The sequence below is a fragment of the Tyto alba genome, unplaced genomic scaffold (assembly GCF_018691265.1).
Source record: "Tyto alba isolate M040663 unplaced genomic scaffold, T.alba_DEE_v4.0 Super-Scaffold_14, whole genome shotgun sequence".
Lineage (NCBI taxonomy): Eukaryota > Metazoa > Chordata > Aves > Strigiformes > Tytonidae > Tyto > Tyto alba.
This window is the reverse complement of record NW_024881276.1, coordinates 1391292-1415115: the sequence shown is the minus strand read 5'-3', so window position 1 is coordinate 1415115 and position 23824 is coordinate 1391292. Positions and strand designations below refer to the sequence as shown.

At 38.3% G+C, this 23824-nt stretch overlaps 1 protein-coding gene across 1 annotated transcript in view; it reads right to left on the bottom strand.

Moving 5' to 3' along the window:
* The window catches only part of GABRG3 (gamma-aminobutyric acid type A receptor subunit gamma3), a 339341-nt gene that overhangs the window by 299293 nt on the left and 16224 nt on the right, over positions 1 to 23824 (bottom strand). Inside the window, exon 4 of the mRNA XM_032982479.2 lies at positions 20701 to 20768. Coding sequence (XP_032838370.2) covers positions 20701 to 20768 — 68 coding nt within the window. The remainder of the gene's footprint in view (positions 1 to 20700; positions 20769 to 23824) is intronic.

Here is a 23824-nt window from a genome sequence, read left to right as displayed (position 1 = left end):
TCCTCAGAACAAGACAGTGACGTACTGGAGCAAGTCCAGCAGGGGACCATCAAGTTCATCGGGAGACTGGAAAATATGACATATGGAGAAAGATTAAGAGAACTGGATTTGTTCAGCCTGAAGTGGAGGCCAAGGGGAGCTCTTCAGCTACCTGAGTGATTGGGTATATAAAAAAGTGGAGCCATACTCTTCTCAGAGGCACACAGAGGCAGGACAAGGGGCAATGCACACAAGATAGAAGACAGGAATCTCCAGTTAGGTATACGTTACATTTTCTTAAAGCGTGGCAGTGCTCGAACATACTGGAACGGGCTGCCCAGAGAGGCTCTGGGATCTCCATTCTTGCAGGTGCTCAGAACTGCACTGGCTGAGGCTCTGAGCACCCTGATCTAACTGAAGCTGCTTCGAGTGGAGGGTTCAGCTAGATGGCTGGATTTCCAGATGATTAGATATCCAGAAGTCCCTTCCAACTGAAATTATTCCATGATTCTAAGCATGGATGCAGAATGACATTTTTCCTGCTTTTTTTCCTATAAGTAGCTACATAATCATATTTTTTTTTGGCTGATGAATTAAAAAGCAAAACAGTACCAACAAATTATTTAATAATAAATACTTGAACTTTGCCAATTTTCTCATCCAAGGTAAGCCCATGTTTAGCTGATTCACACATTCCTACTCAATTTAGGATTGAAAGCACAAATTTCACTCGTGTTAAGGACATGCATAAAAATGAATTCATGGATTGTTTGAATCAGCTGTCCAATAAAATGGACACAGTGACAAATGATAACAAACAACATAATGATTCTGACCCTGCAACAGAAACAACCTGCATGCTAGACTGGAATACTACATGTGTCCACCTCTGCTGACTTGTCAGACTTCTTATGACTGCAGAGAATTTGAGTGTCAGATTTCTCTCTGCTCAAATCTAAAGGAATCATCAGACAGACACTCTGCTTTAACTGAGATTTTTCATGTCTCTTATATTTGGTCTATCACTTGAAAAGCCCGGGATTAAAAACTGAAGAACACTGCCTGTGGAAAGGACTGCTCCCTGCTCTTGCAATCATAATTTCAACATTTCCATTTAAGAAGAAAGAAATTGAGCAGATAAATATGGGAAACCTGAATTTCATCACAGTCGTCTTCAACTAGCTCACTGATTAGTCAAAATCACCCCCCCTGAATCACTTTCACATGCCATTTTTGTAATTGCATGTATAATGAATGAGAGGTCTCTGCTGCTAATACTTTTTCTGTGACCACACAAGGATGTCTAAACTGATGAGAATCTTCAATCATACACCTTAAGCAATGCTTTACCACCCAAATTCTTTGGAGTCTGAATTTTCACTGTGACTGCTTCGGCATTTCCTTAGTTAATCCCAACTCACCTTAATTTCCACTCCATTTGCACATTAAAAATTTCAGTAGTTTGTAAAAACATCTAAACTTTAGATTGATTAACTTGTGTGAACTTTGGAAAATTTTAAGATTCATCCATCAGTGATTATAATGTACTTCACACAGAGGCAAGCACCATTACATAGCATACACTGACATTTTCAATCTTAAAATGTTACAAATGTAAGAGTTGACATTTATACAAGTGTCCCTCAAATTTTTAATTTCAGCACAGACTGCATATTAGGCTAATAGTAGGCCTTTAATATTAATCATATTTATTAGAGAGCAATTATACAAAGGGTAAAATCCACTACAGTTCTGCTGTACACAGTGCTATAAATGTCCCATGTCCTAAAGAACTGGTAGGCATGACAGAACGAGGACAGAAAGAAGGCACAGAATCTTGCATGGAATGAGTTATGGAAGAGTAGACAACCAAGAAACAGTTCTGCTGGAATGAGAAATTGGTGTTACAAAGATGTGGAATGGCGCAAGTTAGGACAGGATAAACTACAGGGGAAAGAAAGGCAGAAAGAGGACTTTTCAAGGCAAATGAGATTAAGAAATTAAGAAAGAACTGAAGTATAGTTGAATTACAGCCGTGGGGAAAGGAATCAAAGGAACACCGAGCAGAATCCTTCCTTTGTAATACGCCATCAGAAATGGATCTCAGTAGCTCCTTCATTCGCTTTTTCCCCATGGTAATCTGATTATATGCTCCTCCTACGTTACATATAACCATATTTACATTTAGCCATCTAATGCCAGCAGTTTGCAGCAGTAACCCTTAAGAGAGACAAGACAGATAGCTAGGGTGTCTGGGCTTTATTTTCACCCTCTACCAATGACAGACTCTATGAATTATAACTCGGAATCTGACTAATTCTCCCTTCAGCTTCCCTCCGCCTTTTTTTTTTGTGTGTGTAGATCGTCCCTTCCTCTGTTCATTTACTGTACCCAGCACATTGCATCTGGAAGCCTAGATTTCACTCTGTGTATGCTGTGCTTCTTCACTAGCCCAGCAAAAGAAGGCGATGCCAATCTCTGCATTCATCTGTGATCTAAATTGAAAAATCTGGTCAGTCGAGCCACAGAAGTAGAAAATAATTGTTCAGGTATAAGAAGACTACAGAAAGGTCCCATGAAAAGGACCAGTTTACTCAGCTTGCTACAGCACCATGGGATCAGTTCAGTGACATGGGGGGTAACTTTGGCTTTTACTGCCCTGTATAAAGGAATAGTGTCTTCCAGCGTGGTTTGAAGGTTTTATGGAAACCTGCCCGTTTTGTCTGGTCTACAATCCAGCTGTTCCACAAAACTGTTACAGCTGCTAATTACTGAAATATTTCTCTTCCGCTTTAACTAATTTAGCTTTGGTTGCTGCCACTGCATACCTAATGCTCCCTCTCAGGCACCAAGTTATTCTTTACCCATAACAGAGTTGTCTTATTCTCCTCAGATGAAGAAACCTCAGGCAGGGTTTGTATTCCCAGTGTAGCAAACACTTCAAAAGCACAGGCATTTTCAACTCAGTGCTTGTTAACAACAAAGACCTAGCCAATCGATATACAGCTGTTACAAACAAACAGAGGATTCTGAGGTCTGTAAAGCAAGTGTCAGGACATCTACTGTGAATTAGAAATTAAAGTAACTGCAACTTTATAATCTTTATAAGAGCATGATATAGAAAGGTCCTTCTGGTCACAAAGCCAAGTGAGACTATCAGAGCATTCAGGGTGCACAAATACCCCTTAGCTTGAAGACACATCTAGCAATCCCACAATAATGGCAACACTCTTTTTTCTTTATAGCACATCTTTTATTGGCTCCATCATGAAGCATTACCTGTATTACATCTAGGACAACAACCAATACTTTTTCCATTCAGGACTTCTCTCAGTCAGCAGTGAGACCTCTCTACCCGAGTCATTTAAAAAGATTGTAGTGTGTCTTGCGTAACTGACATAAGAATAGCTTTAACGTTCCCACCAGTTTTTCCCTGCTGAAGAAAAGGTCTGATGAAATTTTACGGCCACAGCCTATAGAGGGAATAATTGGCAACACTAAATTGTTTATTACAACACAAGAGATGGAAGACCGTAGGTACAAAGCAATTCTGACATTTCCTTCCAACATCCACAGGAAAATCAACAAACCCTCTCAGCAGGGATATTGGAGCCTGTTAGCTTAACAGAATTATAGCATAATAGGGGTAGAAAGGACCATGTTGCCGTGCACCTGATCCATTAAAAATTGGAATCAAGCCACTGGCCTGCACAGTTGAATCACATCAGAAAAAGTCAGACACACTCAAGATTCAAAACTACCTGAGAACTCCAGAAAATATTTCAACTTTCTATATTACGAGCAAAAGTGGGGGTATTCGTGAGCAATCAGATTCCTCTTCCTGCTCGCAGCAGTTAACCTGTCTGGCAGGCTTAGTATGACATGCAAAGATATGGGAACCTGATCAAATGGCATTGTTTTCTTGAGGAGCATGACAGTAATCATCTCCTCCTGGAAATTCATTCTCTTTTTCCTTCACAGAGGAGGCAGCAGGCCATTGTTTACATGTAACAGTTTGAAATGTAATGGCTAATGTTAGCTGTGGAGAAACTAGACACGAAGAAAAACAAAAAGAAAGAAAATGAAGAGAGGCAAGGTGAGGCGAGGCGGGGCAACGACAGACTGAGGAGACACAACTTTACTGCACAATTGACCTCTAGAGAAAACAAAACCCCCAAAACAACCTCATCATAGTTAAACCCCAAACACAACCTCATCATAGTTACTTCAGATGCATTCTAAAAATATACACAATTTTTGAGAGGAAAAAAATGGGTTGAGGAAAATTCAGATGAAGAGAAAAACAACACTGATCTGCTGAGAATCTGTTGAAAGAATGAGCAGAAAGGAAGAAGTATTTCATACTGCATTTCAGGTCCTGCCTTTAAGCTATGGGTTGGATAGGTCTGTCAGTTCTGGTTATCCAAAGGAAAACAGAGCACCAAACCACTGTATCTTGGATAGAAAGTTTGTTTGTAACATCCAAGCTTTTGTTTCTACAGGAGCAAGCATTATTGACAAGCATTATAATGAATAATTCATTGATTTAAATGCACTTCTGCAAAATGCATACTATAGAAAATATAAGATTGTATTTGTAGACTGACGGATTTTGACCATTCATGGGACTCACATTAAAAATTACAGGCTGATTTCATGACGCACTAGTTTTAAATCAACAAGTGAGCAGGGAGTTAACTTACTTGCCAAAGAGCTGTAAAGCCTTCCCTCCAACAACTACATTCTCCTAACATGAGGTAGAATTTACCATATGTCATATGCCTTCAAGCAAATTAGACTCAACCTCCACCTAAGCCTTTATCTTCTTTATTCAAGGAGTACTTCTTGCTTAACTATATCAGAATATTTAAGGGGGGAGAAACATTTCTGTTAGCCTTTCCACCCGCTCCCAGTAACAGCATTTCATAAATTATATGGAAATAGATTATGGGGTATTACTTGGAGAGTATCAGAGTGTCTCCCTTCAAAATATGAGCTGGGTTACTTTCCACATCCAGTTTTCTGATCGCTGTGAATTACTCACACTATGACTTTTTTTGTAAATATAGGCTATGTTCTTTTGCCTTTGAGTATCTGCAGCAATCACTTAGGAGGGGCACAAAGTATTCATGGAAATTACCGCAGAGCAGGGAAAAAACCCCAAACCAACCTAATTACCAACCCCTAATTAGACAGTTTTGGTAGCATTCAGTAGCAAACTCCTGAGCTCAAGTGCCGACTCTTTTCCAGGCAGGACAAAAAACCTGATCTGCATTCTCCTACATCCCAGCTGAAAAGTGTCTAATTATTTCTTAGCTCACTGTATTTCTACTTTGAGTTCAAGAAATCCTTCTGACTCCTGAGCAGAAAACTGCTCTTTTAAAGGTTATTACAAACTCACAAGTTTTAAATGGGAAATGCCATTTTACTGTTTATTTAAAAACCACCAGCAAAAGCAATCTGCCCCATTTTCATCAACCACCTCCCAGCACCCAGCTGCCCTTCTGCCCAAGATCAGGCCACCACCCTTCTTTCAGGCTCATCTTCTTTTGACCATAGCAGTGTCTGGGTGAGTTTCAGGTAACTTTGGTTTGTCCAGTTTATTCGTTTGACTTAAATTCGTCCTGAAACAGATGTAGTCAAACAACATGCAGGCAATCCATCCCGCAAAAACTTTTTGTCAGGTAACGTGTATGTGGATTCTGCATTTTAAAAAAAATGGATTCCACCAGAAAGTAATATCCCTAGCCACCTCCAACGCCTCCTCTACATAGATGCAAAAAAAAAAAAAAAACAAACTATGTGGTAAAGCTAAGATTAATTCAAGAATTTCACCAGAGATGGAACTACCCCTGCACCTGACACAGTACCAGTGGTGGATGCCTTTTAAGTCTCAAAGCTGCTTTCACTGGCCATCCCAGAAATCCAGGACTGAGCTATTAAATAAATCAAAACACTTTCTTTAAACAGCATCAGGATTTTAAGCCTTACCTAAATCATGCCTCATTGTAGAAGAATTTATACCTCTCAGCTGCAGGCAGAAGAAGATGGTAAAATGAGGACAAGCTGGAGTGGTCTTCAGTTGTGTATGGAAGCAATGACAACTGGAAGCCCCTATTTTCTAGTTCTCCTAGGAGAGCCCATGAAGTTTGCAGCTGATGCAATTGTACAGTAAGAAATCAGGCACTTAAGGATACAGTAAAGAGAGAAATATCAGGAAAATCCAGAATGCCACGGAGGTCCCTTCCTTTCACTTAATTTTAATATGTGCCAAGAAATATATGTCAAGTTGCCAAGAAATAGATGTTAAATGTGCTAACATACACTCATCTTCGTAGACGTTTGCTCAGAAAAGGAATTCAGAAAAGTCTCATCATAACGTCTGCCTCTGAGTCTGAGAGTAAGTCAAAAATTCACAGAAGTTTTTGGTGCTTGAAACAAGGTTTTCTTGGCTTTTTTTCAGAGTATTTTCTATTAGCTAATATGTATTTCCATAGGATTTACGTTCAACACTCATCAGTTCAGTATCTATTTCACTGCTGCATATCAGGCCAAGTAATAGCTGTTTTGAGAAGTTTGCTATAAATGTCTTGTCCCACATCCTACCAAGTTCTCTTTGGAAGAAGCAGGATCCAGTTCTACTGGAGCAGCGTTGTGTTGCTTCAACCTCAAGACCCTCCTGTTGTCTCCCTACAAACACCTGCTGGTACTGCAAGGGCAATAAAGAGAAATCTCCTTTAATGAGCAGAGGGCCTCAGACCAGAGAAGCTTTGTGTATGCTGAAGGAGGAACTATTTTTGCAGAAACATGGGAGATCATCAAGAAATGCAGGACTGTATTACTAAGTTTGAGTGCAAGTGAGGAAAAAAATCAACTGTAACTTTGACTTTTAAACCCCCCAAAATCTTTACATATAACTTTTGTGACTACTTTCCTAGCTTTTCACATACAAAATATTCTATTACATGCCACCATATCATTATTTCTGTAGGCAAATACACCGAGTTCAAAATATTAGGTCCATCACACTGAGATTGAGCTAAAAGACCATCTTAGTTCCAAGTGAGTATAAACCATTGCTTGCCATCCCCTTCAAGGACTAGGAGAGTTTGTCACTGGGTTTCACAAAGGTTTCATTTTACGAATGGTACAGAATTTGGGGCTACAGCTGTGCAGTTCTTTCAGGCGAAGCACATCCAGGCCTAAGCCTGTATCCTGTGGTTATCTTTCCTGCCAGGCACTGGCCCTCCCGGCGCGCTCACTCCACTTTCAGCGACGCAGCTGGCCACCCAGCTAAGGCAAAATAGAGGGACACTAGCTCATAGCTGATAGCTGTCCCCTTAGGCAATAACAGTCAAGATGCTTGTATCCAAACTTGCACACAGCTATGAAAAGAAATATGAACACGGCCTTGAATTCCCTCTTAGATTTTAGACAAACATGAGGGCTCTACCAACAGACTCTTCTCTCCATTTTCCCTGGCGTGCCGCTTTTTTTTTTTTTTTTTTTTTTTTTTCCCACCCTGCTCTTTCTTTCTACCTCCAATCCTGATTTCTCCGTACCCCAGTTCTTCAGCCCACTCCTATTCATTACACTCAGCCACTCCTTTGTCTTTGATGTTCTTCAACACGCCTGCACCTCGGCCAGTTCTTCTCACATTTATTTCATGCACTGCACCACCTGCCACTACCCGAAGCCCCTTGTCCACTGTAGTCGGGTATCTCCCTCCTCCACGCTGCTGTTGTGCAGCGAGATCCCTAGGAGCACACAACGGAGTTCTTCCACATCAGCTGCAGTAGCTCAAACGTAAGCTCTCCAGGAAATGTGGCACACACTGAAGCACATGCAACACAGGTGGAACCAGAGATTTCAGCTGCTAAAATCGTTTTTCTCTGCAGAGCATGTGCAAACAGACTTGCAGGCAGATTTTCACAGTGACAACAGAAGGCATCTCTGACATACAGGAAATGCACCGTTCTCTCTCTCCCTCCTGCCCAAAGCCTTAAAATTTAAAGTCCTTTCTAACTAGAATGAGGTAGTAAAGTTAGGAGAGAGGCAGAAGGTGAAAAAAATGCTTCGTCCTATTTTTGTTTCAGAAATAGCCAAACCCCTGTCTGAAATGCTTTTGGCAAATAAAAGCTTTGCGATGGATATCTGCTGTTGAAAAGTTTACCTCAAATCTCTACAATACTCAGCTGAAAAACAGTATTTATAATGAAAAATATTATGTAGATGTTCAATTAGATTACAAATTATGTAGCTGTATTAGATTACAAAATCAACACCAAGTACTTATACACTTATTTCACAATTTTTATTGTAATTTTATAATCCAGATTAGTTCCATGGGAACAAATTACTAGGCAAGGCAAAAATTATCTACAGTTTTCTAAGTAAAACTGACCCTGTCCTGTGTATCATCCTGGAAAATACTCAATTAAAACAACTGGAGATTTAGCCCATGGAAGGGCGTCGGATTCTGAACAAAAAAGGAAGCTGAGCCTTGCAAAGCTTAGTTAGACACAAACATAATGAACAAGCACTTCCAAATCCAGTTGCTGACTTTGGTTGCCATGTGATACTCAGCATAAATCAGGTCACTTGTTTAGAAGTTGACAGATTTTCAGCACGTTGCTCGCTTTTATTTAATTAAGGTTTTGATTGCTGGTTTATTATTTTATTTGGAGAGTTTTACAAAGGCCCTTGTAACTCTATATCTATGAAGAGTTTAAAATTTGAGAGATGGTAATTTGTTATCATATAGGTATGTACAGGCTACATATATGTACAGTCTAAGATATATCAGCAACAGCAAAAAAACAGCATTTCCAGGTGCATGAGGAAAGTAAGGAGTTTTTTCTGTGTGAGATGTAAAATGATGTTTATATTTTTCCTACTAAATAAACTTACCTTCTCAATCTGCTGATTCAGTTTCACCTGCACAATACCAGCAAATGCAACTGCCAGAACGTGTACTTCTCTACCCAACACTTGCACTCAGTTGCTGATTCTCCAAGCACAGTGGGATTTATGAGCAAAATGCTTTTACTCCATACTCTGGCTTTTCTGGTGAGGTATTTGGAAAGAAGTCGCAGTCTTAAATATTGCCATTCATTGCATAAATCTGGGCTAAACCTAAGAACAAGCACAAGCTGACCGTTCGATGCATCTGCTAGCATTGTTCCCATTAGCTAGAACATTCCCACAATATCAGTTTAGCCAGACTTCTCAGAAATCCAAAGGAAACTCCTAAATAATTCTTTTAATCTGCCTCTTTGCAGTTGGCTAATCTAGCTGTGCCACGATCTGTCAAAAGCTTTGTGTGCTGGTCCAGTTAGGCAGCTCCCAAAATACAGGTCCAATTTTATCTTTTTAAGGCGTTCTCCTAGGCTTCCTACATTTGTTTTCACTTTCCTTTTCTTTATACCATTCTTACAGTACCATCCAGATGGCAAAGAAATGCTCAGCCGTATTTACATAAATACAGTTTCAGTCACCAGAGAGTTAGAGAACACATTGCAGGGAAAATAATGAAGATAAACTTAGCAGCTTTCAGGTGAGTACAATCAGACAACCTTGCAGTCTTTTTGTTTCTCTTTTTTTAATACACCCTAGAAAATAATGATATAATAGCTTATAGTATTACGCAAAAATAATAATTAAAAAAAAATTAATCATAATACCTAACCTTTTAATACAGAAACAATGAAAAGTACCTGGGGGAAAAAAAAAAAAAAAAAAAAAGAAAAAAAAAAAAGAAATATGAAAGCAACAGCCTACGGACTAGCAGAGATTGTCACATTTCCACCTAACGTAGATGCAGTCAACCATTTATGTCAGGTGAGAACATGGGACCCCTGTGGAATTCAGATCACAACATCAGGCACCAGGCAGATCCTTTGCTGCTGTACACATCACCTGCTTATTTGGCTACATCCAGCACAGAATAAATTCCCCAATTTACTGGTGTTTCACTTTGCACTCTCCACAACGGTGCGAGTTAAAAGAAAAGGCAAAGGCAGTGAGGATCCAGTATGTTCTACTATCAAAATGAACTTTGAGTTATTTTGGATCTTATTATTAGACTCTCTGTGGAATATTTTAGGAGAGCGCGGCTCAAATTTATGCCTGGCATGGTTCCATTCACTTCCTGAGAGATTAATTTAGCTCTTTTATTGTTTATGCTGTTTCACACATTGCATATAGGTATCAGCACTAGTCAGGAACAGAGACAAAATCATTGACTGCATTTACCTAGATCCCTATGTATGCCCTAATTGCATCACAAGCAAAAATGATTGCATGAACTGAATTTATCCAAAATTGTTAGTCTGATTTCAAACCAGCATCGAGAGGAGAGGCAAGCCTACATTATTCTGACCAAACAATATAGCTTGATAGCTCATCTCAGTGTCTAATGAAGTAACGTTTGCATAATGCATGAAGTCCAATTTAGGAAAATTGAAACTGCTTTGCCTTAAAGATGGCCAGATGTTTAGTGAGCATGTGATCAAGTGACAATTTCACCCAGAGAACTGAAGACCAAGACCAAGACAGATAAGTAATACAGGAGGAAATTTTTCATTTCCATTTGCAATGGGCAAGACCAGCAAACAGCCTGATGATCTCAATTCTTCAATTACTAAAAGCAATAAAACTATGTAACTGACATGATTAGACAGAAAGATGTTTTATTACAATATAATAATCTCTATAAATTGAAAGAATAAGGTCATACCTTTCTACAGTTCACCATTTTGATTGCCTTGTAATTCAACCTCAATCTACGGGCCTCGTAGGTAATGAAAAAAAAACATACTGTGCACACTGCAGTAAATATACCTAGGGAAATATCCACCTGAAAGCCATTTGAAAGCAGATAACCATCAGCGTCTGATATATGGAGTGTGTGTAAGCAGATGGCAGTTATTTCTTTGTCTCGGTTAACCAACATCCTTTACCAAACATGAACTATCAGCCAAAGCTCACCACCCCTCGAGTCCACCAGCTACTGTTTCCAAGAACGATTTTGAGAGGTAAGGCCTGAAAACAGAGCTAATTTATTCTTATTAGGTAAACAATACAGTCTGAAAAAAATGACAACATCTTGGGCATACATGCCTTTTTTTCTGATCTGAGAGAGACACTGCAAACTTCAAGCCTGTTGAGATGAATAAATTCTGGGTAAAAATAAGTTACATTAATCAACGGGCAATCAAGATAAAGGTTAGTATGTACAACTGAATCAGGAGAAGGTATAACAGACCAAGTAGTTACCACTTGCAGAGGTTACCAGGAGCACAAGTTGCACATAAACCCCATGCCAATACTGAGCTTGTGCTTTTGCATATTCAACACAACTATGAAATCTAGTTTCCAGGCTTCTTCTTTTGAAGGTTTTAGTAATCTCTCTCAAGGATAAGGACCAGGAAGCCTGAAACAGCATGGCTGTCTTATGAAATGCTTTCAAAGTAACAGCCAACCATTTTTGTCTTTCCTCCTCTGTTACGGTTCACTCATATTTGTTCTGTTTCTCTCATATAGTCTTCACAGGAACTTTTAGCTTCTTAGAAGAATATTAATACAGAAGCAGATTACATGACAATGTAATCATCACTGTGTCTGTGTTAAACATGATGAAGTGTCTGCATGACTAAGGGTTTCTCCATTTTTTCCAAATATTCCTTCTTTATAACAGCTGGACTAATTTCCTTCCTTCAAATGTTGCTTTTTAAAATCTCAAATCACAACAGGTACAACAACCCTACTGTTACAACATATTTGTGGTTTTTTAAGGCCAGAATTCCTATGGAAGAATACTTACAGAAAGTGCCAAGAATGATACAGATTTCTTCTAAATTTCCAATCCCACCTAAATCAAGTATTCACTGTCTGTGAAAGAAAAATATCAGCAGAGCACAGACTGATGTATTTAAGAACCACTGAAGTTTATGGTAAGTTAGGCACTGTAAGAAAGAGCTTGACACTTTCACACCTTTGTGTACATGGCCCTAAATTTGTCAAGTCCTATGTATGGGAACTACAACAGGTTACTATAGCTAGGTATTTAATACCTCCCATGACTAAGTTCCTTAAGCACTTTTGAAAATTCTGCTCTCCTTGTAAAATATGCCAAAGTAAATCAGAGAAATCAAGAACCAGTTATCCGGCTCCCAAGTCTCCCAAGGAATGCAGTTTCCTAGACAAGCTCTGAGCAGACACAGCTAGCCTTGGGGTAAACACAGAAAGGAGTCAGAAAGGAAGGTAGCAGTTTCTCTGGTTTAAGACTCTCACTACAGCCTTGAGAATTTAATCTCCTAGACCCCTGAACAGTTTCCTCATCTTTACCATTTAAAACTTAAAAAGCCACTTAGTAAAATTATTATATTGACATTAAAGCGTTTATTGCTATTTTTAATGGAGTGACTCTACTTCACTGTGATACCTAAGACGTTTAACTAAAACACATCTAAAACTCTATGGTAAAAATTATCTGCTTCTGTGTAGCACGCAAAAAGCTTCCTCTCACCAAATTACTTCAGCATTCAAGGGTTGAAAATGTCATTTGTGGAAGTAGGAAAATAGACAAAAGTTCCCGGAGGAGATAGAAGTTTTAAGGGTAGAAAACAGATTGTCCAACACAGTATGTAGCAGAAACACCCATATATTTAAAGTCTAACGAAAAGCAGACACACAAGAAGACAGAGGTGGAGAGAGCTTTGAGGAAAAAACCTACAAAAATATATAAAGAACCTAGAACATCACTATTTTTGACCACATGAAAGTCCCTTTTCCAGATCAAGAAAGTAATAAATTAAGACTATATTGATTTAAAAGGAGAAAAGTGTATGATGTTAACAAAAGCATGGAGGTGTTGGGATACAGATACATCCCTGCAGTCTATAGACTGTTTAATTGCAAAAATCAAGCATTTATTTTATTCTTCAGCTCTGTGTAGTCGATCAGCACAAATACCTTGTCTGTACCAGAAAAAGCATGTCTGAAAGTCCTTAAGAGCCAAGGGACAGCACGTTCACTAAAAAAGCTTGAAGGGAAATAAAATACAATTCTCTAAACCTTCTTTTTCAGCAATGAGACAATAAAGGAAATTATGTCCAACTAGACTGTTGACAAGCTCTCATGTGGAAAAAAAAAAAAAAAAAAAAATAAGGTACCTAGGTTCTTCTGGGTGTTATTCATTGTAAGGATGATGCCAACAAGGAAGGGCATTTTTCTGATATTCAAATGACACTGATGAATAGCATTCATTCTTTACCAACCAAAAAATCTTGCAGAAACATGAAGACTCTTCTGCGGCCCAATTAGGGATTACGTGGGGTCGCGCTGTATTCAGATGCTCCTTCCTAACTACAAGCACATTTATAATGTCACTGGAGTCACTCTCCGGATGCTGCGATGACTGGGTCTGCACTCCCAAAACTTTATAGCATGAAATCTTACAACAAATTGTCATTAGGACTGCTCTATTTTTTACGGAACCAATCAGCAACATTCTTTTGCTTCTTGGGTAGATCTATCACTGAAAGAACTAAACAAAACCAAACTCAAAGCCATGGTTTAAATTATGTCAATATCACGCAGGAATCCAATAAACAGGTCGACACAAAAGTAATTACTATTGCATGGAGCAATAATGGAAAGCTCAGGCTCTAAAACAAAGTTGATAAGTGCTCGACCGCTCAAAAACTAAATTGATTTAGGCAACGAGACCCTCAATTTACCCTAAAGTAATTCAATATCCTTTGCAGCAATTTATCTATAGCTTTTCTAAATTAACTTTCCCAAATGTTGGCAATAAAGAAGGTGAAGCTATGTAGCACTGGATAGAGGAGGAAGGCAGCTGTTGCTTTCTGAAGGAACTGTAACTGTGTGTACGCTTACTCTAAAACCTGGGACCTGCAGGTCCAATAAATAAATTATTGGAGTTGGGGAAATCACGCATAAGAACTGGAATCAGGCTGGGAAGTAGCTTCTTTCCATACTTTGTACAAAGGCCAATTCATTCGCTCAGAGGTGAGATACCTGTTAGCTGCTGCAGCACTGTTCAGCTATGGAAAAACCATGCAGTCCAGCTCTTCTTCAGATCTTTTTTCGGTGTCCGTAACTGAGCAGACGAGACACTTCATTCTCCTATGTTACTGCAAGTAAATTGCTCACTTGTTATACACTTTTTCAGACAAAAATTAAAGCTAAGTCATCCATATTTGACAATCTGTTTGAACTCTAAGACAGACCAGCAGACAGAGGATCAGTCCCTTACCAAAGGCCTGTGACAGAAGCTATCATTCCTCCAAGAAGTAAACTGGATTTCCTGCCAATGTAGCACGTTATAGCAATAAGCATTTTACTGCTACACGTCATAGTACACAAGCTTCATTACAGAAAAATGGACATTATGCTAGTCCACCCCATTGCACCTCAAACAAGGGCAGCCCAAGGCCTTTATCCAAGCGTCTATCAGCTCGGTCGTATTTTAGTTACACAAAGTGCAGCTCTAGAGGAGACCAAAAGTAGAAGCTGCCAAGGTGATATGTGAAAAAAATCAACCCATGCTCATTTTCTCCCCTCCAGCTTCCTCCTTTCTGTGCAGTTTCACTTTTGAGATTATATTAACCTCTCGCAAACTCAGTGGTGGAACAAAAGTCATAAACAGACTCAAGTTTCGGCTTATTACCACTACCTCCCAGAAACAATTTCATAGTGACACATTTACTGCCAAAGCTTGAAGCAACAAGGATGAGTCTGTATGTGAAGTGATTTTATCAGCAAAATTCCATGCACCTTAGAAGTTTTCTATAATTCGTACCTTTTTTATCATGAGTGATCCAAACTAATGACAGTGTGTAAATATGCTCTAGAAACAAGAATACTAACTTGATCATAATCTAGCAAATTGTTTAAATGTATGATTAGTATCTTAGTCGTCATAAATGAATAGACCCACTCAAACTAAAACTCAGTCCAGGACTTGAGTGTTCTCTTAGGTTACAAAGCGCACACACACACACGAAAGGAAAAAAAAAAAAAAAAAAAAAAAAAGTAGTTTGTAAAAATTTCAGGGAAAAATACAAACATCCTGAAGCATTTCATGATTTTAGAGATGACCTGAACTCAGCAACTGGAATACTCACCCCTCAAAAATAACAGAAACCACCTCCCTACACAACTGTGTTACAAATAGATTAGGTAAAACAATGAGATACAGTCAGAAAAAAGCACTCCAAGTTAACAATGAACAATGGGATGTCAGGCTTGTGGCAAACAGTGTCTTGCATTATCTTTGAGGAGGAGCCTGTAAGGGAAGTATGCAAGGCTACACAGTGGGTCAAAACCAGACAAAATCTGGTTTTAAATTAGCTTTGCCTTATGGAAAGATTCACCAAGTTGTGTTTCTATAATTGCAGATGCTTCAGTAATAGTTTTAACAATCAAGTAAATAGACATAGAGACTAAAAATATGCAAGGATCTCAGGCTTAATTATAAGCTCTGAATAATGTTTCAGACAAGTCTCTGCATCGAGACTATTCTTTTAAATACCTATCATGTCTAGTGGAGAGGAAAAATGAGCATGAGGGGACTTTGAAGTTCAAAGAAGTCTATCAATACATTAAGGGGCAAAGAGTGTAAAGATAGCCTTTATTCTACAACACTTAACTGAACAAAAGGGAAATATATCATCCATAAATATACATGGCACAGCCTAGAGATTGGACACAAAAGAATGAAAGGATGAAACACACGAAAGAAACACTCTGAATTACCTTTTCAGATTACTTGAGAATAAAGAGATGAGCGTATATCCAGCAGATAACCAATTAATAGTTTTATGAACAGGTAAGTGCAGTTTATAAGCTTGTTTCTCACACTGTCTCTTCAGCATGCTTTCTGTACAGCTGCATTAAAACGAGATTTCAGTTGCTGACACCAGAAAGGTGTCCAATTTTTCCTTCACCAGCACCTTGTGCTGCAGCCTCGGGTTCCTGTAGCTACTCAGTTAAGACTGTAAGTGTGTACACACAAACACACAGATTTGGATGCCATTGAGATTTAACAGTCTATGTAATCTCTGTGTGTTTACACTCCTGTCTCACAAAACTACTTCTAGGGGATTTTTTTTTTCCCATCAGTTACATCTGATTCCCACCTTGCATATTGACATGATCTCCCGCCGCCTTCTGTTCTTTCCTACACAAACCAGTACTGCTTGTCTGTAGAAAACAAGGCTACAGTAAATCACACAAAGATCTATGTTTTATAAAGCAATTTATAACCCTCTTCTGTTGTTGACAAGAACTGGGTTGATGACAAAAATTGGAGCACGAATTTTAATGTAAAAGTATATGCTTCCTGGACACCATTTTGAATAGGAAGAGTTAAAAAAAAATAAAAGGACACTAAGATATGAAACCTGAGTGATCTGGAATTCATACACCTGTTTTACAATATAAAGTGTGGGGAAAAAATAAAAATAAGATTGCAGTTGAATTTTCAGTTTTGAAAAACTCACTTAGAAGATCCCTAACAGCAGTGGAAACATGTTCATTATGATTACAGGTATAACAATGTTTTCAAATACAGACAAGGTTGAAATAAAATCTTCTGATAGTTGTGAGCATTGCATCCTACAAGTCAGGGTCTCTAATGACATTGTAAGGTGAAAGAGTAAGTTGCCGATTTCTGTAACTTACTTTATGAAGAGATGAAAAGGAGAACGAAGGGATATAATATGCACATGGGAAAATTTACTTTGGCTCAGAACATCCGTGTGTCATTTACTTTTAAATCAACCAGTTTACGTTTCTTTTAAATCAGTCCAAGCTCACATCCCATTAAGTTTTTTGATAAAGGACAGGCATCAAGATATTTATACAGTAGATGGCTTTTATCCATTAAAAAATCACCCCAAAATTTTTGAATGGGCATTCAAACATCTCAAAGTTTTACATTTCAAAATACTTTTGTCTAGTATCAATCGTTTCTACCATTTCATAGCATCATGCCATGGCTCAAAATGCTGAAATTACTTTCTTCTTCAAAGCCATTGATGCTTGAGACTACCTCCTAGTATCGCTCAGTTCATTATTCAGACTGCTTTCACTTCTTTATTCTTACACAATTCCTATTTCTTGCTACCTAACATTAGTTTTTTTTAGACCGTACCTCAAAGAAATCTTCCACGTCACAGACGAAGGAAGAGTCACCACTGTCTGTCTAGAAAACAAGTTTCTGTTGTCATCATAAAGACGTTACAATGGTAAGTCTCTACCTTACCTTCTCACAATTACCCAAGTTTTTTCTGGAAATGTTGAGGTTCTAAATAGATATTTTTGAAAGCAACTAAGAAATTAATCACTGGTAAAGCCTTCAGGGTAAGTGGCATAAACCATCTGCAAACAGTCTGGAATGCAGGGTCAGCCATATATTCCAGTGGATTACTCCATCTTTGTCTCAGAGAACATTACCTTTCCCTGGACTGCAGGCGTTTTTTAAGGGATCCCTAATATTTCATCCCCTTGTGGCACTTCCAGCCTCAGTCTAAGAGGATTTCTTTTTCCTCAGTGTCACAAGTATTCACATACAATTCATCTGAGGTTATCTTTGCTGTAGGTAGGTGTCTGGTAGCAACTGTCTTATTCCTGACTGTTAAAGAGTAAGTGAGATATTAATATTCATACTCAAGTCAAATCATAATTGCAACAAAGTTATTGACATCTGAAAAGCTTTGCTCTACAAAACTGTCCTGAACATCCAATTGAACACCCAATGAATAGATAACTTAAAGAAAGTTATTTTACTTCCTAGGTTTCACCCACTGGATGAAAAGCACTGATGAAAAGTGATAAGAAAATATAACTGCAGAGCTTGATCTCTAGAGAAGCTCCACATGATTTTCCCTCAGAAGTACTGCAGATTAAGAACAAAGTGATAGAGCTACGGGCTAAGTTTGGAAGTACACAGCAGGGAAGTCCTCCTTGTACATGTTGATGATCTCACTCTTGAAATAAAAGAGATGGAAATCAATGTAATCATCTTTCTTTTTGCTCAATCAACTACCATCTTGCTAAGTTGCCTTGACAGAATAGCTCAACTTTTAATAATAATTTTGGGGGAGAAAAGGTAAAAGTTCCTGTCCTGCTGAGAAATATAGCAGAATATGTAGATTCTCACAAGAATATTCTTTTTTTTTTTTTCTCCCAGATTACTATTCTAAATTCTGTACACCATTTTCACAGACATTCCTCTCCCTTTGAGAGTTCAGTTATAGGACAGGAATCAGACCGAACATGGTTCTTTCCTTCCTCTTCCTCTGCCACAGGAAATTTCCAGCTACTGTTTCTGTTCAGTTGTTTGTATACCCACGCTCCAGCACTTGACAGGCTACATGAAAAACCACTTACTTAAAAATAAATATATTTTTTTAAAAATTATTACTTTTAATTCCAAAAAGTCTTTGTCTGTTTTTCCAGTAGATCACCACAGAGCTACTGCATACTGTAGCCAAACAGCTGAAATAACACAGAGTAGCTCCTCAATCGGTTCTGCCACTGGAGAGACAAGTTATCATGCAGCACCATGGCTCGTAGGTTTGTGAGAAGGACTTCCCATCTTCATTGTAAATTTGAGACGGCAAGCTCACTTCTCCTCTCATGGAAGTTTGGACAAACTCCAACGTAACAGATGAGAAATGAAGCTTTTGTTACATTTGAGTGCCTAATCTCCTATATTGTTGATCAGGTTTGAGAACAGAAGTAACACGGAGAAGGGCTTAGCTAGTTCAGATGCCGTTTCAGTGGGATATACTGTCCACAAGAATATCTGAAACCAGGTCCCATTTCTATTCAAAAGTTTAAATACAGATTTACGCAGACTTTAGTCCTTAAAACTTCAGGTACCTACATTTTATACTTTATCATTGTTTTATCTATCATTCTGCCCTTACAGATTATACTTAGGTTTTTTTCTGTTGTAACCAAAAAATATCTCTATGCCATATACTCATTAACTGTCCTAAAAAGACCATCTGCTACCAAAGAGAGAGAGTATGTCTTTTTTAAAATTGATACCTTGGTGCATCTTTCCATTTTGGTGCCATGAAATATCTTGAACTCAGAGTTAAGGGATAAGTAAACTAGTCATGTTTTGACTGTGTCATTGTAATCTTCCAAGAACCACTGGTTCCTTCTATTATTATTTTTTTCTTCCTCCTACCTGAGGCAGCTCCAATTAAATGTTTTCTTAATATTATTCCACATACATTCCCAGCACCCCAAAATGATACTTACAAGCTCATCCAGAGGGGCATAGAGTAAAAATACTTTGAAAAGTAAGCATCCTCATCATTGTCTCCATTGCTTTTGAAGAGAGTACCCATTCCTAGAGCATACATAAATGCAGGCCAGAGGACCATAAGCAGAATAGATCTTCTGATAAATCATTCCCTGAACAAGTCATTTTGGTAAGCAGTCAGGGAAGGGCAAGATAATTAGCTATTTATTAGTTCAGGAATGGAGAAGGTACCGCCATTGTTTGACATTCAGTGCTTCACATGAAATATGACCAGTACATTTCACACCCTTTGAATATGTGGCCAAGTTGTTCCCGGCACATCATTTGTTCTGTCTTTACTTGCCAGATTTACCATTGCCAGGGGGCACAGGAATCTCTGCCCACCCAGTATCCGACACGCTGCAATAATTTACATTCTGCCATATACATAGGCAAAACCAAACAATCAGCCGAATGACCACCTTTCAAATTCAGGAGCTTTTGTTCCAAAACCACAAAACATACATGAAGTGCATTTATTAGATTTTTATATGACCATTGTACACATCAGCCTTTGAATGTTACTGTGAACAAGAGAAAGTCATTGCTTTGAAGAGGTTAGTATAAGAGCTTTAAATAAATTAAGATATTAACAGGTCCTCTCTTTCCAAGTTGTATTAAGAAGAAAATCAGCCTAGTGTACAATGAGAAATACTCTGTTGAACTCAAACCTGAAATTGCACAAGCAGCCACAGTAACCCGTCCCTCTATAGCTACGTAAACACCCAGCTTGCTTTCCAAATCTGAAAGTGCTGCTGCAGAAATGAGGAATGTCCTGGAGTTAAGAAGACCCCAAGAACTGACCAACTGTTATGTTTTGTTAGGTTTCCTATTGTCACACTACCACACAGGCTCTTTCAGTTTCTCCCACCTTTACACATGCAGTGCAGCTATATATAAATTCCTCAAAATTATACTTTACGACTGAAGATTGTTGATAACTCAGTGAAAGAAAAGTAACCACTGAAGAGATGATGAAGCTCAAATAAATATACTGTTAGTATGTGATGACTCTCATTACCTCCACATCATGAAGCTCTGTACATTTGATTGACTCTTGAAACATTAATTCAAGAATTTTCTTGACAACAGTTTTACTTCATACTTATTTTTCCCTAAGACGGCTATTTGGCCATTCAAGGTCTACCAGCATTTTGTGGTAGACAACACAGAGCATAATATTGCCTGTAGGTTTTTTCTTTTCTTGAAGAGACACAAAAGTCTTGTCTGAAAAACAGAGTTATCACTGAAAACAGAACTAAATCAGCAATCAAAACAACTTATCCCAGTGGTATTTACTGTCTTTTTCAAAAGCCGGTATTGACGCCAAGACCATCAGTCCAGATAAAAATCTTTGTTAGCAAGTCACTTACCATATTTATTGATGATACAGGACCAATGCTGTTGACATAAATGTCAACATCAATAACTGTTGGTTTTACTGTGGAGGAAAAAAAAAATCATTTAATATTATTTTGCAGAAAACATAAGTTTAATCACTTTAAATATTTTCTTCCCCAATAACTGTAAGGTGTACTCTTCATGTAGAACTACTGAGAAATACAGACTATGTCTTTTTCAGGAAGACAAGGTTCTTTCCCTCCTACCCAACAAAAATTGCCATAAATTACAGACTGTTCCACTTTATCATCATGATCCCCATTTATGTCAGCAACAATTTGTGAATGAAACTTTCAATGCTAACCACAGTGGCTCAAAGTCAAAACCTCAGATGGATGACATGAAAACAGAAACAATACAGCGTATCACTTTTTCCCATGGCCTCAACATGCAGGTTCTTTGGCATGTTTAGCTAAAGTTAAAGGTCAGCACCAAAAAATCTTTCCAGATTTTCTCATCTCATCAGCCATGAGATCATCCTAACTTAGAGTAAAATCACTATGAAATCCATTTAGTTAAACCTAAGTGACTCTTCTTTTGATTTAGACTCAAAACAGAGGGTTTTGAATTTTATTTGCAAAGGCAAGTTTCTCGCAAGATCTTCCATGTTTTCAGACTTCCAAGATTTAATAGGCCAGGACAAGCTCTGTACTCCTTTTTTAGCTGAGGCTACTAGGACTCATATTCCTTTTAACACCTTTGGTGTCAGTGTACCTGCTGAACAGTATTCCGATAGCTCTTATTGGTGACATAGCCTAACTCTAAAATAATGCCACTCTTACACCGAAAGGCATGTTGGTTTTTTCACTTATACTGCACTCCTTCTGACCCCGAAGGATATACGTTAACCTCTAAATTGAGATTCAGATTAGTGTTTTACTTTCTCCAGGGTTAGCTGACTGAAACTAAGTAAGTATGAATCCTGTTCTAACCTGCATAGTCAGAACTGATGCAAACTCGGCCCTAGTAGGCTAACAGTTTCTGTTAGACATCTCCCTTTCCCACAGAGGCACCTTCCCCTCTCTATCGTCTTCAAAAATCTCCAGAGAGCAATTCATACCACTGAAGTTTAGGAACTGTGCTGAATTTGGGGTCTTTTTTGCACCAAGCCCTCTAGAATGAGGAAATGCAGCCACTCAAACCTCAGAGAGCTTTCATCAGGGAAGCTGCTGAGCAGAGAAGTGAAGAAGAGTTAAATACCACAGTTCTGTGGGAAGCTTATCTCAGATGGATAACAGTTAATTGGTCCAAAGCTTGAGAAGCCATCCGGCACAAAGCCGAAGTTAGACAGGAATCTTCACGTGTAAAGATGAATAAATTTTGCCCACATCCCCCAGATTTCAGACTAACAGTGAGATGCCTGGGAGTTTTAAAGTACCTGAAAAGTTAGATGGTTCTGAGAAAATAGGCAGGCTGGATTGTCATGTGAGACTTTGGTATGTCCATACCGTTAGGAAGCCTAGGTCTAATGTTGCAAAACCAGATATTAAAGTGGGTACAAATAGAGGTTAATGATGATAACCATTATCTCTAATTCATTAAGTACCATGCACTTCTTGGACTGCATACAGTCAGAACATCCAGGGTTATTTAAGGCCATGGTTTCGAAATTTCTGAAGTACTGGCTTATAAACTTGGATCTTCCCTTCAGCAAAAGAAAATCTGAACTCAGCTGAACAAGCACAAGTGATTAATGCAACTCTAATTGTACCCAGCTAATAACCAAATAGGAGTCTAGCAGCTTCTGGTAATGAGACTTGCCTCAAAATGCAATAATAAATGTCATTACATAGGAATTGGTAATAGCAGGGAACTACAGCTAGTTCCTTTACCAAGACAGCATACATGGAATAAAGGGCTCTGAGATTTTTAAGGCTTATGCACATATCCACCTGGAAGTTCAACACTAAAGAGTTCTGGTGAACATTATTGGGACTAGACTTTGTGATGCAAATTGTCAGGCAAATGAATCTTGGCAGGATCAGGGTCAAAGTTCAGGACCGGTACATGGCGCTTGGAATCCATTTTTCTTAATCACTGAAGTTCAGCATATAAATAGATTATGAGACGATAATTCCTCCTGAATGTGATGGGCCAAATTCTCATCTAGCGCGAAAAAAATGAAGCACTGCTTGTTAATGCTAAAGGGAATTTGGTCGTACTCACAGTAAAGGTCTAATCTTGAAACAGAAGAAAACTAAGCAGCAGTCATTTCTTATGTCAAATTAAATCAGCATCTAGTCTCAGACATTCCCAGTGAAAATAAAATAAAAAATTTAAAAAAAAATAAAAATACAGGTAGGCTATGGTATCACTACAACAACAAAGAAGACTGAAAGCTCCTTTGACTGATATATTGTTTTCCTAGGCAGAGGCAGAAAATACAACTGTAATATGATTGTACAGCAAATATGTGTCCAGGTTTTGAAAGAAAAGACAGAAGAGTACGGTTCTTGTTGCATGTGGATTCTCACGGATATAAACAGACATAAACTGGGAGAACGATCAGGTATAAATTTTAGATTTGTTTTCATAAGATATAATTCAAAATACCAACAATAATGAAGCAAATATTTTAAGATTACTTCATCTAACATACCTTATGAAAAAGAAAATAACTGAGTCTTAAAGTTACCATGTCTTATTAGAAAGAACTCATCCTCTACCAGTCTTCAAAATAAACTGAGTTTCATGGAAAGACATAAATAGTTACATTACCAGTTATTTCAAGGTCTGCTCAGTTTTTCTGTATACTACATGCGTTTGTGAACACTCAGTTCGTGGACTGATTTAAGCCACGCTGAGCTGAAGATGGAGCCTTTTTTCTTGCACTAGGAAAGCCCTCACAGTCATCTTGATTGAACAGTAGGAATATTAATACCTCACTAAAAGTTGGCAATAAGTTTACTAATGGATACTCAGGCTCCAGTATCATTTTGATACCGACATCAGCCCCAAACAGTTCTAAAGAGCTGTCAGAAACTTAGAGAAATTACAGGCAGAATCATGTGTATATCACATGCAACAGAGCAATTAAAGCCTGTCAACAAATGTACCAACCTCCTCAAAGTTCTTTGAAATATTATTTAATATATG